The 16,275-nt window shown below is 40.3% G+C and overlaps 1 protein-coding gene across 1 annotated transcript in view; it reads left to right on the top strand.

Moving 5' to 3' along the window:
- Positions 1–8,591, top strand: part of nfxl1 (nuclear transcription factor, X-box binding-like 1) — a 98,839-nt gene extending 90,248 nt beyond the window's left edge. Inside the window, exon 22 of the mRNA XM_059989147.1 lies at positions 7,261–8,591. Within this exon, the coding sequence (XP_059845130.1) occupies positions 7,261–7,434 (174 nt within the window). The 3' untranslated portion in view covers positions 7,435–8,591. The remainder of the gene's footprint in view (positions 1–7,260) is intronic.
- The last annotated feature ends 7,684 nt before the right edge of the window (positions 8,592–16,275 follow it).

Raw genomic sequence — 16,275 nt, 5'->3', positions numbered from 1 at the left:
CATGATCTGAGCTTGTGTTTATAAACATCAGATGGAGGGGTAGAACGCCCTCCAGTTAAATTCCATCCAGTTCTGCTGTCAGTGTAGACAGAATTTTTTTTTGGTATCTGAAAAGAGAAAGACACACTGTTTTGAACTCAGCAAGTGAAGTATGAAGCTTATTTAAATCATCTACATCATGTAACAGGAAAAAAAATATGGGATGATTTGGGGAGAGGGCTGTGAGAAAGTGGAATGGATATGAGCATTCCGTCAATGATCTTAGCTATATTGTCGGCCATAGTCCGTGTGATAGCCAGTGTCATTGTGATGAGCATATTATTGAAAGTTTGGGGTGTTGTCATGGTTGACTAGTGGGTACTGTATGCAAGCTACAAAATGTGCATCAGTCTCCATATTGCACCTACAAATATATAGATGCTTGCTAGGTAAGTGTTTGGTTCGTCATTGAGTAATGGTAGTGGAATGCTTGAAGCAATATCCAACCATACTGATGTATTTGTTTGTTGCTGTCTTCATTAATCTTGACCAGATATTATTAAACTTTCAGCACTGTACCCAGATCCATGGGGCATTACTCCTGTTGTCAAACTCTGGCATTCTCCAGGGTCATGAAAAAACAGGCTCCTTCCTGGTTTCCCTCTTTTCTAGTAATTCCTGTACTGGATATGAGAGCTATATTGTAAGTTCTTATTCCTGGCTTACTTTGTTACAGTAAAGGTTTCTAATGCTTTGAAATGACTTCCTGCAGCGTGTGCTTCCTCCTCATGAGTTGCAGGAATGGCTTCGATTGTGTTCATACTGTTGTAATCAGCTGGTACATGGACTGCCTGAAATTATTTAATTATTATGAGCAAAGCAGTGTATTTTTGTGGTTTGAAGGTTCTGATAATTAACAACCTTTAAAAAGCATTCAAAATTTTAAATTATTTAAAAAAGCTTAACATGAAAGCAAGCAATTAAATAGGCTTAAAAGTTTAAAAAAATCCTTAACTAATGCAAAAATATAAATTGCAACATTTTTTAATTCCCTGGAGGCAAGGTTCCTGTGTCACCACCCATGTAGTGTAGCTTTTCAAGCATATCCCCCTTTACTAGTGTTGGTGTATCACAATGTCATACTCCCTTGCCAACATCAAAATATAGCCACAAGGATGGTACCAAGTGGTCAGAAATCACTGGCATATGAGTGCAAAATTAACATTAGAAACTTTTTTGTTCATTTCTGCCACATTGAATAAATAATCTGCAATTACATGAGCAATGATTTAGATTGGAATTAGTTTTATTCATGAATATCTGTTGAATATTTAGTTTGTTTTTTAATTGAGCAGGGAAAATTAAGGGAGGGAAACTTAGGGGAGACATCAGGAGTAAGTTTTTTTACACAGAGGGTTGTGAGTGCCTGGAGTGACTTGCCAGGAATGGTGGTGGAGGCTAAAACATTAGGGATATTAAAGAGCCTCTTGGACAGGCACATGAATGAAAGAAAAATGGAGGGTTATGGGGTAGTGTGGGTTTAGTACTTTATTTTAAGGATTATATGGGTTGGCACAACATCGAGGGCTGAAGGGCCTGTACTGTGCCGTAGGGTTCTATGGTTCTATGGAAATCTGACAAGTACTCTTTTGTCTTAGAAGCCCCATTTAGGACTAAAATGTAATTTCTGGTTTGAAATGATAGACAGAATCAGGTTTAATATCACCAGCGTTTGTCATGAAATTTGGTGTTTTGCAGCAGCAAGTACATTGTAAAATAAAGTAATAAAAAGTTCCAATTTAAAGTCAGAGAAATGTATACAATATACATCCTGAAATGCTTTTTTTTTGCAAATGTGCTCAAAAAACAGAAGTGCCCCAAAGAATGAACAACAGTTAAGCATGAGAACCCCAAAGTCCCCTCCAGCTCCCCCCTCCCGTGTGTAAGCGGCTGCGAGCAACAACCCTCCCCCCCCCCCCCCCACCAGCAAAAAAACAAGCATTGGAACTGCCACCGAACACTCAAGCGTGAGCAAGGCAATAGCAAAGACACAGGCTTGCTGTTACTCCAAAGACTTTGCGTTTCATTCAGCATTCAACAAACCACAGGTTCTCTCTCCCTAATGAGGTGTCTCTATTTTCCCAGCAAGTGGGGAGACATAACAGCAACTCGCTGACTTATGATGTTAGAAGTCCGTTATGTCGCTCTTTTGGAGCTCTGTGCCTGAAGATTGCAAAGATCTCAGGTCTTTGGGCCCACACCAGTAGATTTTCTGACTGCCCCGGCAACACATGGGTCTCCTGCTGTGACACCAACTCTCAATCTGCCCTTCTCCAGTGTCCCATGATCTTGGGCTTTGAAATATGAGCTGGACTCTCAGGCTGAACCCTTAGCGTGCCAAACAATGACCAGTCCTGAAGCCCTGAGAATGGATCCCATTCCCGCAAAGAACCGAAGTCTGTGTATCACTCCAGGTCAGGGTCTTCAAAGGAACCCTGAAAGGAAAAATAAAGATATTAAAGATGGAAATAGAGCTGTTTCCGATGCTGCAAGCAAAAGGAGTCGCCATTTAACGCCATCTTAACTCTGCCTCCATCTCCATGATATTGTATAAATTACAGTAAGTACAGTGGATTCCAGTTAATTGTATAAATTACAGTAGGTCCAGTGGATTCCGGTTAATTGAATAAATCAGTGTTCAGGAAAGTTTTCTAAATCAATATATAGAGGTACCGACTAGAGAGGATGCAATAGTAGATCTCCTATTAGGAAACGAGTTAGGACAGGTGACAGAAATGTGTGTAGGGGAACACTTTGGTTCCAGTGATCATAACACCATTAGTTTCAACTTAATCATGGATAAAGATAGATCTGGTCCTGGGGTTGAGGTTCTAAACTGGAAAAAGGCCAAATTTGAAGAAATTAGAAAGGATCTAAAAAGCGTGGATTGGACCAGGTTGTTCTCTGGCAAGGAATTCGTTGGTAAGTGTGGGCCTTCAAAGGAGAAATTTTGAGAGTGCAGAGTTTGTATGTTCCTGTCAGGATTAAAGGCAAAGTGAATAAGAATAAGGAAGCTTGGTTCTCTAGGGATATTGGAACTCTGATAAAGAAGAAGAGAGACATGTGTGACATATATATAGCAAACGGAGCAAATAAGGTACTTGAGTATAAAAAGTGCAAAAAAATACTTAAGAAAGAAATCAGGAGGGCTAAAAGAAGACATGAGGTAGCTTTGGCAGTCAAGGTGAAGGATAATCCAAAGAGCTTCTACAGGTATATTAAGAGCAAAAGGATAGTAAGGAATAAAATTGGTCCTCTTGAAGATCAGAGTGGTCAGCTATGTATGGAACCAAAAGAAATGGGGGAGATCTTAAATGGGTTTTTTGCATCTGTATTTACGAAGGAAACTGGCATGGAGTCAATGGAAATAAGGCAAACAAGTAGTGAGGTCATGGAACCTATACAGATTGAAGAGAAGGAGGTGCTTGCTATCTTGAGGCAAATCAGAGTAGATAAATCCCCAGGACCTGACAGATATATTTAAAATGTCAACACAAAGCACACTGCAGGTGCTGTGGTCAAAGCAACACGTACGAATACGCTGGAGGAACTCAGCAGGTCGGGCAGCATCCGTGGAAACGAGCAGTCAATGCTTTGGGCCGAGACCCTTCGTCAGGACTGAAGAAGGGTCTTGGCCCGAAACGTTAACTTATATTTAAAATGTTGGTATCTACGGGTGAGGTACTGGAGGATTGGAGGATAGATCATGTTGTTCCGTTGTTTAAAAAAGGCTCTAAAAGTAATGCAGGAAATTATAGGCCAGTAAGTTTGACATCAGTAGTAGGTAAGTTGGATCAGCAAATTTGCTGATCATATAAAGATTGGAGGTGTAGTGGACAGTGAGGAAGGTTTTCAAAGCTTGCAGAGGGATTTGGACTAGCTGGAAAAATGGGCTGAAAAATGACAGATGGAGTTTAATATAGACAAGTGTGAGGTATTGCACTTTGGAAGGACAAACCAAGGTAGAACATACAAGGTAAATGGTAGGGCACTGAAGAGTGCAGTAGAACAGAGGGATCTGGGAATACAGATATAAAATTCTGGTTAATTGTATAAATTACAGTGGGTTCTGGTTAATTGGGGCATTGGTCAATCGGGAAGTCGCTTATTTGAGACAGCTCTTGGCAAAAATCGGGAAAATAGCCAGGATTCCTTTCATTTCTTTGGGACACTATGCCACTTAACTGTGGCCAAAGAATTTCTAACGGGTGTTGGTCACGTGCACATTATATAGCCCTTGGACACTACACTGTGCTTAAAACAAAGTTTCTAAATAGCATTAGTTGTGTGTACTTGTGTTATGTTATCTGTTTGGGCCAACGGACATTGATTCAAAGAGCAGTGATTTTTGATAATTTTTTTTATTTGACATCAAAAAAAATTGCTGACCCTTTGCCAAGATGCTACCAAAAGATTTGACAGTAACTGTAAAAATACCCAACTGGACTAAATTAAAACTCATTTGCCTAGCATCACTCAGTCAGCTGGCAGAGATAACTGGAGTGCTGAAATCTAGAATTGCACACTGATACATCTGCAAGGTAAACTGTGAGAATAAGCATTATGCCATGGACTACAGGGAACATCCCAAAAACAAAAGCATGAAGAGGTCCTCGATCTATGGTTTTCCATTGTAACTGGATGAAGTGTGCGTGCCAGTGGACCAATGTTTAAAAAAAACAAGTCAGAGCAGGTCAGGAAGATTATAAAGCAACAAATGGTCGTTTGTCTTGATGGAAATGTTAACACCATATTAAATTTAAGGAAGTACATGGTGAGAAAGATATTGCTGTTGCTATAATTGCGAAAACATGGAAATCCATAAAACTCCCTGAGACTTGCTTCTAAAAATATTGTGCGATGATAACCTACAATGACGATGAAATAGGCCTTTTTTATTGTGCCACACTGAATGGTTCCTTTCACTACAAATATACAACACTATCGGGTTGAAAGAAACCACCAGGTTGCAGAGTGGATCAGTTACCTGCACTTGGTGTCTGCATTGATGTAAAGTCAATCAAAAGGACACTGCGTGTACACTGGATGAATTCCATTGTTGATATATTTTAGAAACAAATACAGTTTTATAGTACTGTAGTAATATTGCTAGTGTTATAATTTTTCAGTATTTCATTTAAATACTTAATTTGCTACTCAGCTACTCAGTTAAACAGTAGTTTGTCTTTTATTTTAATACCTTAACTTTTTACATAAAACCAGCTAATTGAGACAACCACTTAATTGAGCCAAAATGTACTGAACCTGATGTGTCCCATTAACTGGAATACACTGTATATATAAAAAAAAATGAATTAAATAGTGTAAAAAGAGAGGGTGGGAAATATTGAGGAAGTGTTCATGGGTTCATTGTCCATTCAGAAATCTGATGGTGGAGGGGAAGAAGCTGTTCCCAAAATGTTGAGTGTGTCTTCAGGTTCCTGTACTGCCAACTTGATGGGTAGCAATGGACATCACCCAGGACATGCCCTCTTCTCATTGTCACTGTCATGTAGGAGGTATAGAAGCTTGAAGGCACACACTCAGCAATTCAGGAACAACTTCTTCCCCTCTGCCATCTGATTTCTAAATCGACATTGAGCCCATCAACACTACTTCACTTTTTTTATTATTTCTGTTTTTCCACTACTGTTTTTAATTTAACTATTTAATATAGATATATATACTTACTGTAATTCATTTGTTTCTATATTTATAATGTATTGCATTGTATTGCTGCTGCTGCTAAGTTAACAAATTTCATGACATATGCCAGTAATATTAAAACTGATTCTGATTCTACTGAGAAGAGAGTATGTCCTGGGTGATGGGTTTCCTTAATGATGGATGCCACCTTTTTGATGTATTTCCTTTTGAAGGTGTCCTGGATGCTTTGGAAAGTCGTGCTTTACCCAGTTCTGGTCCCTCCGTACCAGACAGTGACGCAACCAGTTAGAATGCTGTCCACAGTACATCCGGAGAAATTAGTGAGGATTTTTGGTGACACACCAGTTCTCCTCAAACTCCTAATGATATATAGCCGCTGTGTTGCAAACTTTGTAATTGTATCAATATGTTAGGTCAAGGATAGATCCTTGGAGATGTTGAACCCCAAGAATTTGAAACTGCTCACCTTTTCCATTTCTAATCCCTCGATGACGTTGTTAGAAGTGGATATTTGGCTGTCTGCTCAATGAAATGGGAAGATCTCACATCAGTTCTTGAAGAATATGTTTTCCTGGTTTCCTGTGCAGTATTATTTTTAACCAGGAGCATCACAAATATATTGAAAGTATCTTGAAAGTACATAGTTTCCCTTGTCTACATTTCAGAAGTACCTGGGCTATTCACCACTTTGGTTCATACTGTAAATGTGAGAGTTGCTATCAAATGCTGGTGCTTTCTTTCTGATTTGCTTTGAAAATCCAGTGACCTTTCAGCCTATTTTGTATGTTGAAGAACATTCTTTAAAGACTGGACAAAGCAATAATATTTAAATTTTCACTTCTAAATAAAATAGAGTAACAATAATTTGTGCAAGCCAAATAATGCAAGCATTACCCCCACCACACAATTTTAAAAAATACAAGGAAAAGTAGTTTATCACTACCTCTTAGTGTTGTGAAAATTATAATGACCTTTATATTTTGCTGATGAACACTATTTAGTTGTACTATCATATTCTTGTTTTTAGTTCCAATTTCAAGTTGAAAAATACTATGCTGTCTAGTCATCATGTTCATCTCTGAATTTCAGGTGTCTTTAAAATCACTTCCAGTAATGTCATTGTAACATTTACAATTTCTGAAGGAAAAAAAAATTGAAAGCCTGTTCCACTTCAAAAATTTAAAAGCTAGAGTCAATGCTGAATGATTCTGGCATTCCTAAAATCTATTTCTGTAATTCTGTATGTCTGTCATGAAAAGCAAATCAGTTTTTAGTTTTAAAAGAAATTTAAATTTAATTTAAAAGAGAAGCAAAGGTAATACCCTCTACTGTACCATTTTCACTCGTAACAGCAAAGTCTATTAGAACATAATTTATGCACACTCAGTAAAATCATTGGATGAGTGACTTCACTATGTCATGCTTGTAATTGCCCCATAGACACGCTCATGAAAAATAGTACACCTGAAATGCTTGTTTTCTCTCTCCTATTCAGTAGCTTAAATTATTTTTCACTTCAGAAGTAAAACCTGTTTTGTCTGGCATCTTATCCAGGTGGAACTAGAAGCCTTTGAGAAAAGGCAGAAAGGTCGCCGTAAGAAGAACAAGAGGCGGGATGCAGAAGAGACCAAAGAGACGGCTTGGCAGAAATACAGGAAATACCTGATGATCCCTATCTGTGGAGTTGTTCTAGCAGTCGTTACTTTTTACCTACTGCAACTCAAGTGATAAGATTAGAAGACTTTGTATGACCAAAATTAATTGGGAGAGAAAAATACATATTAAATTACCTTTTTCAAAAATAGTTACATTAGGTTGAGTCCCACACAAGGATATATTTTGAGTTTTTCTCAAACCTGCAAAGATTTTAAAATGCCATTACTAACGTTAAAAGTGATTGATACAAGTGACAAATAGATATCAATTTGTACGTGTGAAAGCTTAGATAACACTTTCGTGTATTTAGGCATGCATAACATTGAAATTCCAGTGAGGTTTTGAACTAATGTATATGAATTGTGTTCGTATACACTGGAAACAAAATTTGTTGTGAGAAATCAGCTTGTATAGATTACACTACAGCTGTTTAGTTTATTTCTTTCTTTGTTATTCTGGGTTCAGAAAGGCTTGTTAAAATATTCAAATTGTTTTTTATACCCATTCCAACATTTTTAATTCTCATCCTTTCTGTTCTGTTATCTTTTCAGTGCAAGTAACAATCAGAAATGCTTGGAGATAAAATAGTTGACCCCAGCTAAACAGAATGTTTTGGATTGTTAATCACCTTTCCATGGAGTAATCCTTTGCTGTTTGAGATCAAAAGGATCAGTTGGGGTTCTTTTGCATTGTTTACACACTGCTTTAAATGATCAAAATACAGCAACAAATTAAATTAGCTGGCTCTGAGACATGAAAATGTGGAATTCTTATGACTTGAAATCAATTGACACGTAACTGCCTATGTTGGTCCATTACCTAGCTTATCACGAATGGGTCATTTTGTTCCAGCATCCGGAAGTAACTTTTTGTCTTTGAGATCAGTGCTAAACCTTGTGTTTTCACACTTCAGTTATATAGTTGTATTACTTTTCAATCCATTATTTAAATATAGCAGTAACTTAAAATTAATTCAAAACTGCTTGACAGTCAACTGCATGTTATGTTCTGCAAACTCATTTCTGTAGGAAGTTATTGCTAAACTTAAAACAGAGTATTGAAGGAAAACTCAAATAGTTTGAATTAAGTCATGTTATGTGTTCTGAATTAGAATTTATCTGTGTATTTAGCTGAATTTTTAACTGTGATTTAATTGTTTTTGATTTATGATCGTATTCCTTTACTCTAGTGAATAAATTTTGGTCTGCAGAATAAAAGATGTAGAAAGATGTGTTCTCATTCCATCAGCTTTTTTCATTCAAATAAGTGTCATCCCAAAACACAAGAAGGAAGAATATTTGACAATGGTTGAATTTACATGAGAGCCTCACATCTGCTAATTTCAGTTCTTCATTCTGTTAAGAGGCTGAAGCATTTTTTAACTCTTACTTTTCCCAAAGGACTTTAGTTTTATATTTGTCAACAAGTTGCCTTCTACTTTGGTAAATGTTCTTAATCAGTTTTTCCACTGATTTATGGTAGTAATCCTTTAGTGTAGTGGGTAAATTTAGTTCTGCAGAATAAAAGATGAAGAAATATGTGTTCCCGTTTAATTAGCTTTATTCATTTAAATAAAGTGTCACCCCAAAACACAAGAAGGAAGAATATTTGACAATGGTTGAATTTACATGAGAGCCTCACATCTGCCAATTTCAGTTCTTCATTCTTTTAAGAAACTAATGCATTTTTTAAACTCTTACTTTTCCCAAAGGAATTTGGGCTTTATATTTGTTAATAGATTGCCTTCTACTTTGGTAAATGTTCTTGATCAGTTTTTTCCACTTTCCAATCTTATTCATGGAAGTATTTTGATGAGTGCCATCACATACTACCAATTTATAGATTCAAAATACTGGGAAACGTTTACTAGTCTTGGCACATTTGTTGCAATCCTTGGAGCAGAGCCCATACAAATACTAATATTTATCCAAAAAAATGCTTTGGAAAGGTTTTCCATTTTAATCAAACTTCTTTATTATTAAGTTCTACAGTGTCAGTCAATATAAAAAAATTCCCGTGCTTAAGCAAACCTTGGTTTTATCATCTACTGAAATGATAATCATTTTTACAAAAATTCAGTGCTAATCACAACTCCTAGAGCTACTGACAGTTGGTTAGGCATTTAGATTTTTTTCTACACTTATCCCTTGTCTGTCTCCGCAGTAATTCCATTTATGCCCACAGTGATGCATATTATACGTCCTTAACGTGACTTCACCTTGGTTTGGATTCTCTTTAATAAATCAAAATTGTTTTTGGAAGAAGGTGACTGTAACTTGAAAGTTGGAGGTACTTGTGGGAAGATACAATGCCAAAAGCTCAGTTTGTGGTTGAATGAGTTACCAAGATTGCAAATGGTCTTATTTCAACTTGAGTTGGTGGATAATTGTTAACCAGGTTTAGGGAGTTTGTCATTTGAACTGAAATTGATGAAATTATGAAAACTTTGAATAGATATGATATAGTCATGCAACATGGGGATATAATGCAATCAAAGATAGAGGTAGAATTGGTTGCCTTCATTATACATGTGTGAATTGAACCCATTGTGATATCCCCAAAAGTTTGATGTAGGTGATAGAGAATGAGAAATTGAATGATAAATTCTGAGGGTCACATTCAGGAGAAGATAGTAAAGCAAATTGGTATGCATATAACCAAGTGGATGGATAACAGATGAAAGGTCTCAAAGAATGATGCAGTTCAAATGTTAAGAGTATAATAGATTTGTATTGTTTTTCTGCAGTGCCATTAGGAGGGAACCCTAACCGGAGAAAAAGCCTCATTTTCACCATGGATATTCAATCCCTACACATTTTTGTCCCCCATCGAGAAGGCTCCAAAGTGCTCTGCTTCTTTCTCAGTAAAAGAACCAATCAGTTCACTTCCACCACCACCACCACCCTCCTCCATCTGGCAGATCTAGTCCTTGCCCTCAACAAATTTTCCTTTAGCTTCTCCCACTTTATGCAGACGAGTTGTAGCCATAGGCACCCACACGATAGGTATGCTTGCCTCTTTGTTGGCTACGTAGAACAATCTATATTCCAAACCTTATGTAAAGTTTCCCAACTCTTCCTTTGCTACATTGATGACTGCATTGGTGCTCTTCATGTACTCATGCTGAGCTTGTCGATTTCATCAACTTTCCCTCCACCCTGCATTTAAATTCACTGGTCCATTTCTGATACTTCCATCCCCTTTCTCCATCTCTGGAGAAAGACTGTTTACCAACGTACTTTATAAACCTACCAATTCCCAGCCTATCTCCTGCAAAGATGTTCCTTTTTCTCAGTTCCTTTGCCTCTGACACATCTGTTCTCAGGATGCAGTTATCCTTTCCAGGACATCAGCGACTGCCTCCTTATTCAAAGAGCAGGCTTCCTTTCCTCCACTCTTGATGCTTTCCTTTCCCGAACTTCTGTGCTCATGCCATCTTACTGCCACCTGAACGATGACAGGCCTTACCTACCACCTCATGAGCCTCCACATCCAACACATCATCCTCCACAACTTCCACCATCTCAAAGGGATCCTACCACTAAACATAACTTCCCCCTTCTCTTTGCTTTCTGGTGGGATCTCTCCCTCTGTGATTCCCCTTGTCCATTCACCTCCTTTCAGGGCCCCAAAGAAGTCCTACCAGCTGAGGCAACACTTCACCTGCGAATCTACTGGGATTGTCTATTGTGTCTGGTGCTCCCAATATGGCTTCTACATTAGTGAGACACATCATAAATTGGGGAACAGCTCCATCCATCAAAAGCAGAACGTCCTGTGGCCAAACATTTTAATTCTGATTCCCGTTCCCATTCCAACATGTCAGTCCATTCCCTCTAGTGCCAAGATGAAACCACTCAGAGTGGAGGAGCAACACCTTTCCTTCCCTTTCCCCTCTTGTATGTTCCACTCTGGCCTCTTGCCTCTTCTTGTCTGCCTATCAACTTCCACTGGGTCCCCTCCTTCCTGTTTTCCTATGGTCCACTCTCCTGTCCTCTCAGATTCCATCTTCTCCACCCTTTATCTTTACAACTCACCTGGCTTCACCTATCACCTTCTAGCTATCCTCCTTCCCTTCTCACACACATTTTAGTCTGTCTTCACCCCCCCCCCCCACCTCCCTTTTCAGGAAGAAGGACCTTGGCCTGAAATGTTGACTGTGTATCCATTATTCATAGATGCTGCCTGACCCGCTGAGTTCCTCCAGCATTTTGTGTGTGTTATTTTGGATTTCCAGCTGCTGCAGACTTTCTTGTGTTTATAAATAAATTGCTGTAACTGCCTGTTCTGTTTTCCTTTATAATTGTCACTGAGGTACAGCATAAAAGTGGGTCCTTAAGCCATTGTTTTCTTCAATCCTTCCTTAATCCCATTTTCATGTTCTGTCAACAACCCCCTTCTACCATTTACCTGCACACTAGAGCAATTTAGAACTTTTACCCGTAAATCCTCTCTGTATCTTTTCAATGATTTTGTTTTTTTTTAATAAAATAACCAGAAATATATTCAATAACCAAAGTTTCATACAGGTGTATTATAAGTTATCCGATTTTCAAAGTCATCCATTGACAAATAAAGCAGAGTGCTTAATTTTCCTTTTATGGCCTTGTTAATCACTGGCACAGATTTTCCTTATTAGTGTCTGTATTACTACCTGTTTCACTATCTAATTGGACTCACACTATCCCAAAGATGGGTATCTTTTCTGTTCCCACCAAGTTGTATTACATTGCATTTGTCAATTATTTGCTGATTCTACATGATGAACCATGTCCTCCTGTAATTTAATGCATTGCTCCTTATCATTAACTCAATTCCTCCTCCCCCATAACTGGCATTGTGAACAATTTCTGAATTTTTGTTTTAATTCCACAGTGTAAATCATTCACGTCATAATACTCCGTATGAACAGAATGCCTTTCATTGCCTGCCAAATTATTCATTATAGCTTTGTGTTAATTACTCAATTGGAAGAAAAGAAGCAGAGAAATATAGTTTCAAAGTCTGAAGCAGTTTAAATCTAAACTGAATTTCCATTTAATATTTGGAGATTCATGATAAGTGTCCTGGGGATGTAAGAGGTAAACCAAGTTCATTCTGAATGATTGAGGAGGCTCTGGAATCTGCAGAGACTATTTTTCATTCTTTGTGATTGGGGGCCACAGGGAGTGATAATTATAATGTTCCAGATTGTGTTTCCAGCTTTTAAGTGAAACCTGTGATGAAGAACTATTATATTTTTCCATTTCTCATTGTAGTCTGGCTGTATTGAATGTTAACATTTATTTATAGCTTTGAGACAGAGGAGAGATGAGGAAAATACAAATAATACCAAATACCGTTTACCAAACTTATTATTTATAGAGATGTGTTTAGAAGATCATAAACTAATAGTTACTGATTGATAATTCTCTCTTTCCCTATAGTGATTGTGCTTCACTCTTCCCCTTCTTTCTCAGTGAATTATAGAAATCCAGCTACATGTTAAATTTTGTATTTCCAGTTGTATCAAACTGTCTTTGATCATTGATTTCTTCATTGGGAGAACACAGTCAGTGCAGATCGAAAATAGCAGCTCCTTTTCGCTGGCAATCAACACTGCCACACCTCAGGGATGTGTGCTTAGCTCACCTCTACTTTCTCTGCACCCTTGTCTGTGTGGCTAATCACAATTCAAGCATCTGTAACTTTGCCGACTATTGTCAGCAGAATTTCAAATGCTGACTTGGAAGGCATACAGGAGTGAGATAGATCAGCTGGTTGAGTGGTATGGCAACAAGCTTGCACTCAGTGTCAGTAAAACCTCTTTGAGGGGAAGGGGAAGTTGAAGGATCACACACTGATCCTCATTGAGGGATCAGCAGTGAAAGGGGCGAGCAGTTTCAAGTTCCTGAGTGACAACAACTCTATAGATTTATCTTGGTCCAACATATTGATGCAAAGAAGGCATTACAGTGGCTATATTTTATTAAAAGTCTAAGGAGACTTTATCACCAAAGACTTTTGCAAATTACTGCAGATGTACCATGGACAGCATACTAACTGGTTACATCACTATCTGGTGTGGAGGGGCCACTGCACATTATTAGAAAAAGCTGCAGAAAGTTGCAAATACAGCCAACTTCATCATGGGCACTAGCCTCCCCAGCATCAAGGACATCTTCAAAAAGGCAATATCTCAAAAAAGTGGCATCTATTGTTAAAGACGCCAGTCAGCCAGGACATGCCATCTATTCATTGATACCACCACAGAGGAGGCATGGGAGCCTGAAGAGACGCGTGCTGCTTAGGAGCAGCTTCTTCCCTTCCACCATCAAGTTTCTGAATGGACAATGAACCTGTGTAGACTGCCACACTATTTTGTTTTTCTTGCCTTTTGCACTACTTACTAATTTCTTATATACCAGGGATGATTGATAAGTTTGTGGCCCAGGGTAGAAGGAATCAATTGAAAACCTAGCATATTTCAACATATTTTTCAACATAGTCCCCTCCTACATTTACACACTTAGTCGAGCGGTCGTGGAGCATACGGATCTTGGACCTCCAGAAAGTGTCCACAGATGGGTGATTGATAAGTTTGTGGCCTAAGGTAGGAGATAAGTTATACAGCTCTCGTACATGCACATGCAGTTCAACCCTTTGATTATGCAGTTTGAAGTTAATTACTCATCGGGGTGATTGATAAGTTCGTGGCCTAAGGTAGAAGGCGGTATTAACTTCAAACCTTCTGCATAATCACTCAGCGTTGACCTGCATGTGCATGTAACGAGAGCTGTATAACTCATCTGCTTCAACCTTAGGCCACGAACATATCAATCACCCATTTGTGGACACTTTCTGGTCCAAGATCCATATGCTCCATGACCGCTGGACTAAGTGTGTAAGTGTAGGAGGGGACTATGTTGAAAAATAGATGTGCTAGGTTTTCTGAAATTGACGACTCCTACCTTTGGCCACGAACTTATCAATCACGCCTCATAATTAGCAGTCACTATTTAAAACTAGAGTTGCCTATTTTGAACAGAGGTGAGGTACAACTTCATTTGAAGGTTGCAAGCTTTTGGAGTTCTCTTCCTTATTGGGATATGGGAACAGTCTGAATATTTTTAAGGGAGAAACAGGTCAATCACCGATGAGCAACTGGGGTGAAAAGGCATGCAAAGGTCTGATTGCAATCCGGCTGAGTGGCCAAAGCCTGCTTTTAACAATTTCTGTCAGCTAGGTATAATGAAAACAGCTCATAGATGTAGCATCTTATCTTGATTTTGATTAAGATTTGTGCAACCAATACAGTGACATGAATTTATATTAGTGCTGTAGCGATGTACTACATACAGAGCTAGAGACAATGACACGCAGTCGGTAAATCGTTTCGAGACTAGTTTATTCAAACTTCGCGGCGCTGGCAGTTAATCCCCAGCTCCTGCCCTCTCCTGTGGACATCAGAGGTGCATTACCAAAGTCTCCAACTGCACGCTGGCTATTTGTGAGCCGGTTCGCCTGCGCAGAAAGTGGGTTGCCACATAATCCACCCCCCCCTCCCCAGAACCGGCAATACACCCCCCCCCCCCCCCCACAATGTCCTCAGTCTGGATCAGCCTCTGGTTGGGAGGTCTGCCTCTGCGCCGCGGTGCCTGAACCTCGACCAGCTGCACCAAGTCCACATGGGCTGGTTTGAGTCGGTCCACCGTGAAAACCTCTTCTTTCCCCCCAATGTCCAGAACGTACGTGGACCCGTGGTTGTTCACCTTGAACGGCCCCTCGTACGGCCGCAGTAGCGGTGCCCGGTGTCCACCCCTTCGTACAAACACAAACTTACAGTTCTGCAGGTCCTTAGGCACATGGGTCGGGGTATGTCCGTGCTGTGAAGTCGGTATGGGGGCCAGGTTGCCGAGCCTTTCGCATAGTCTGTCCAGGACTGTTGCGGGTTCTTCCTCTTGCCCCCTTGGGGCTGGTATGAGTTCTCCTGGGATGGCCAGGGGTGCGCCGTATACCAACTCGGCCGACAAGGCGTGCAGATTCTCTTTGGGCGCTGTGCGAATTCCAAGCAGGACCCAGGGAGGCTCGTCCACCCAGTTAAGTCCTCTCAGGTGGGCCATGAGAGCCGACTTCAAGTGACGATGGAAGCGTTCCACCAGTCCGTTCGACTGTGGGTGGTAGGCAGTTGTGTGGTGTAGCTGCGTTCCCAACAGGCTGGCCACAGCCGACCACAGGCTGGAGGTGAACTGGGCGCCTCTGTCGGAGGTAATGTGGGCCGGTACCCCGAAGCGTGTTACCCAGGTTGTGATCAGTGCTCGGGCGCAGGAATCAGCAGATGTGTCGGTGAGCAGGACTGCCTCTCGCCACCTCGTGAACCGGTCTACCATAGTTAGGAGGTACTGCTAACACTGGTAGGGGGCCCACCATATCCACATGAATGTGGTTGAACCTCTGGTGGGTGGGTTCGAACTGCTGTGGCGGGGCTTTAGTGTGCCGCTGCACCTTGGCTGTTTGGCACTGCACGCACGTTCTGGCCCATTCACTGACCTGCTTGCAAAGTTTGTGCCATGTGAACTTGCTGGAGACCAGCCGGATGGTTGTCCTGAAAGATGGGTGCACCAAACCATGTAAGGAGTCGAAAACTCACTGTCACCAGGCTGCCAGGACGATGGGGTGAGGTTGGCCAGTACCCATGCCACACAGGAGGGTCCTCTCACCTGGGCCTACGAGAAAGTCCTGCAGCTGCAAACCTGAGACTGCGGTCCTGTAGCTGGGCATCTCGTCGTCTGCCTGCTGCGCCTCCGCCAGTGCTGCATAGTCCACCCCCAGGGACAGGGCCTGGATAGCTGGTCTGGAGAGTGCATCCGCCACGACGTTGGCCTTTCCCGAGACATACTGGATGTCCGTTGTGTACTCGGAGATGTAGGACAG

The sequence above is a fragment of the Hypanus sabinus genome, chromosome 14 (genome assembly GCF_030144855.1).
Source record: "Hypanus sabinus isolate sHypSab1 chromosome 14, sHypSab1.hap1, whole genome shotgun sequence".
NCBI classification, from domain to species: domain Eukaryota; kingdom Metazoa; phylum Chordata; class Chondrichthyes; order Myliobatiformes; family Dasyatidae; genus Hypanus; species Hypanus sabinus.
Note: the sequence above shows the minus strand (reverse complement) of the source record. Positions and strands in the feature narration are given on the sequence as shown.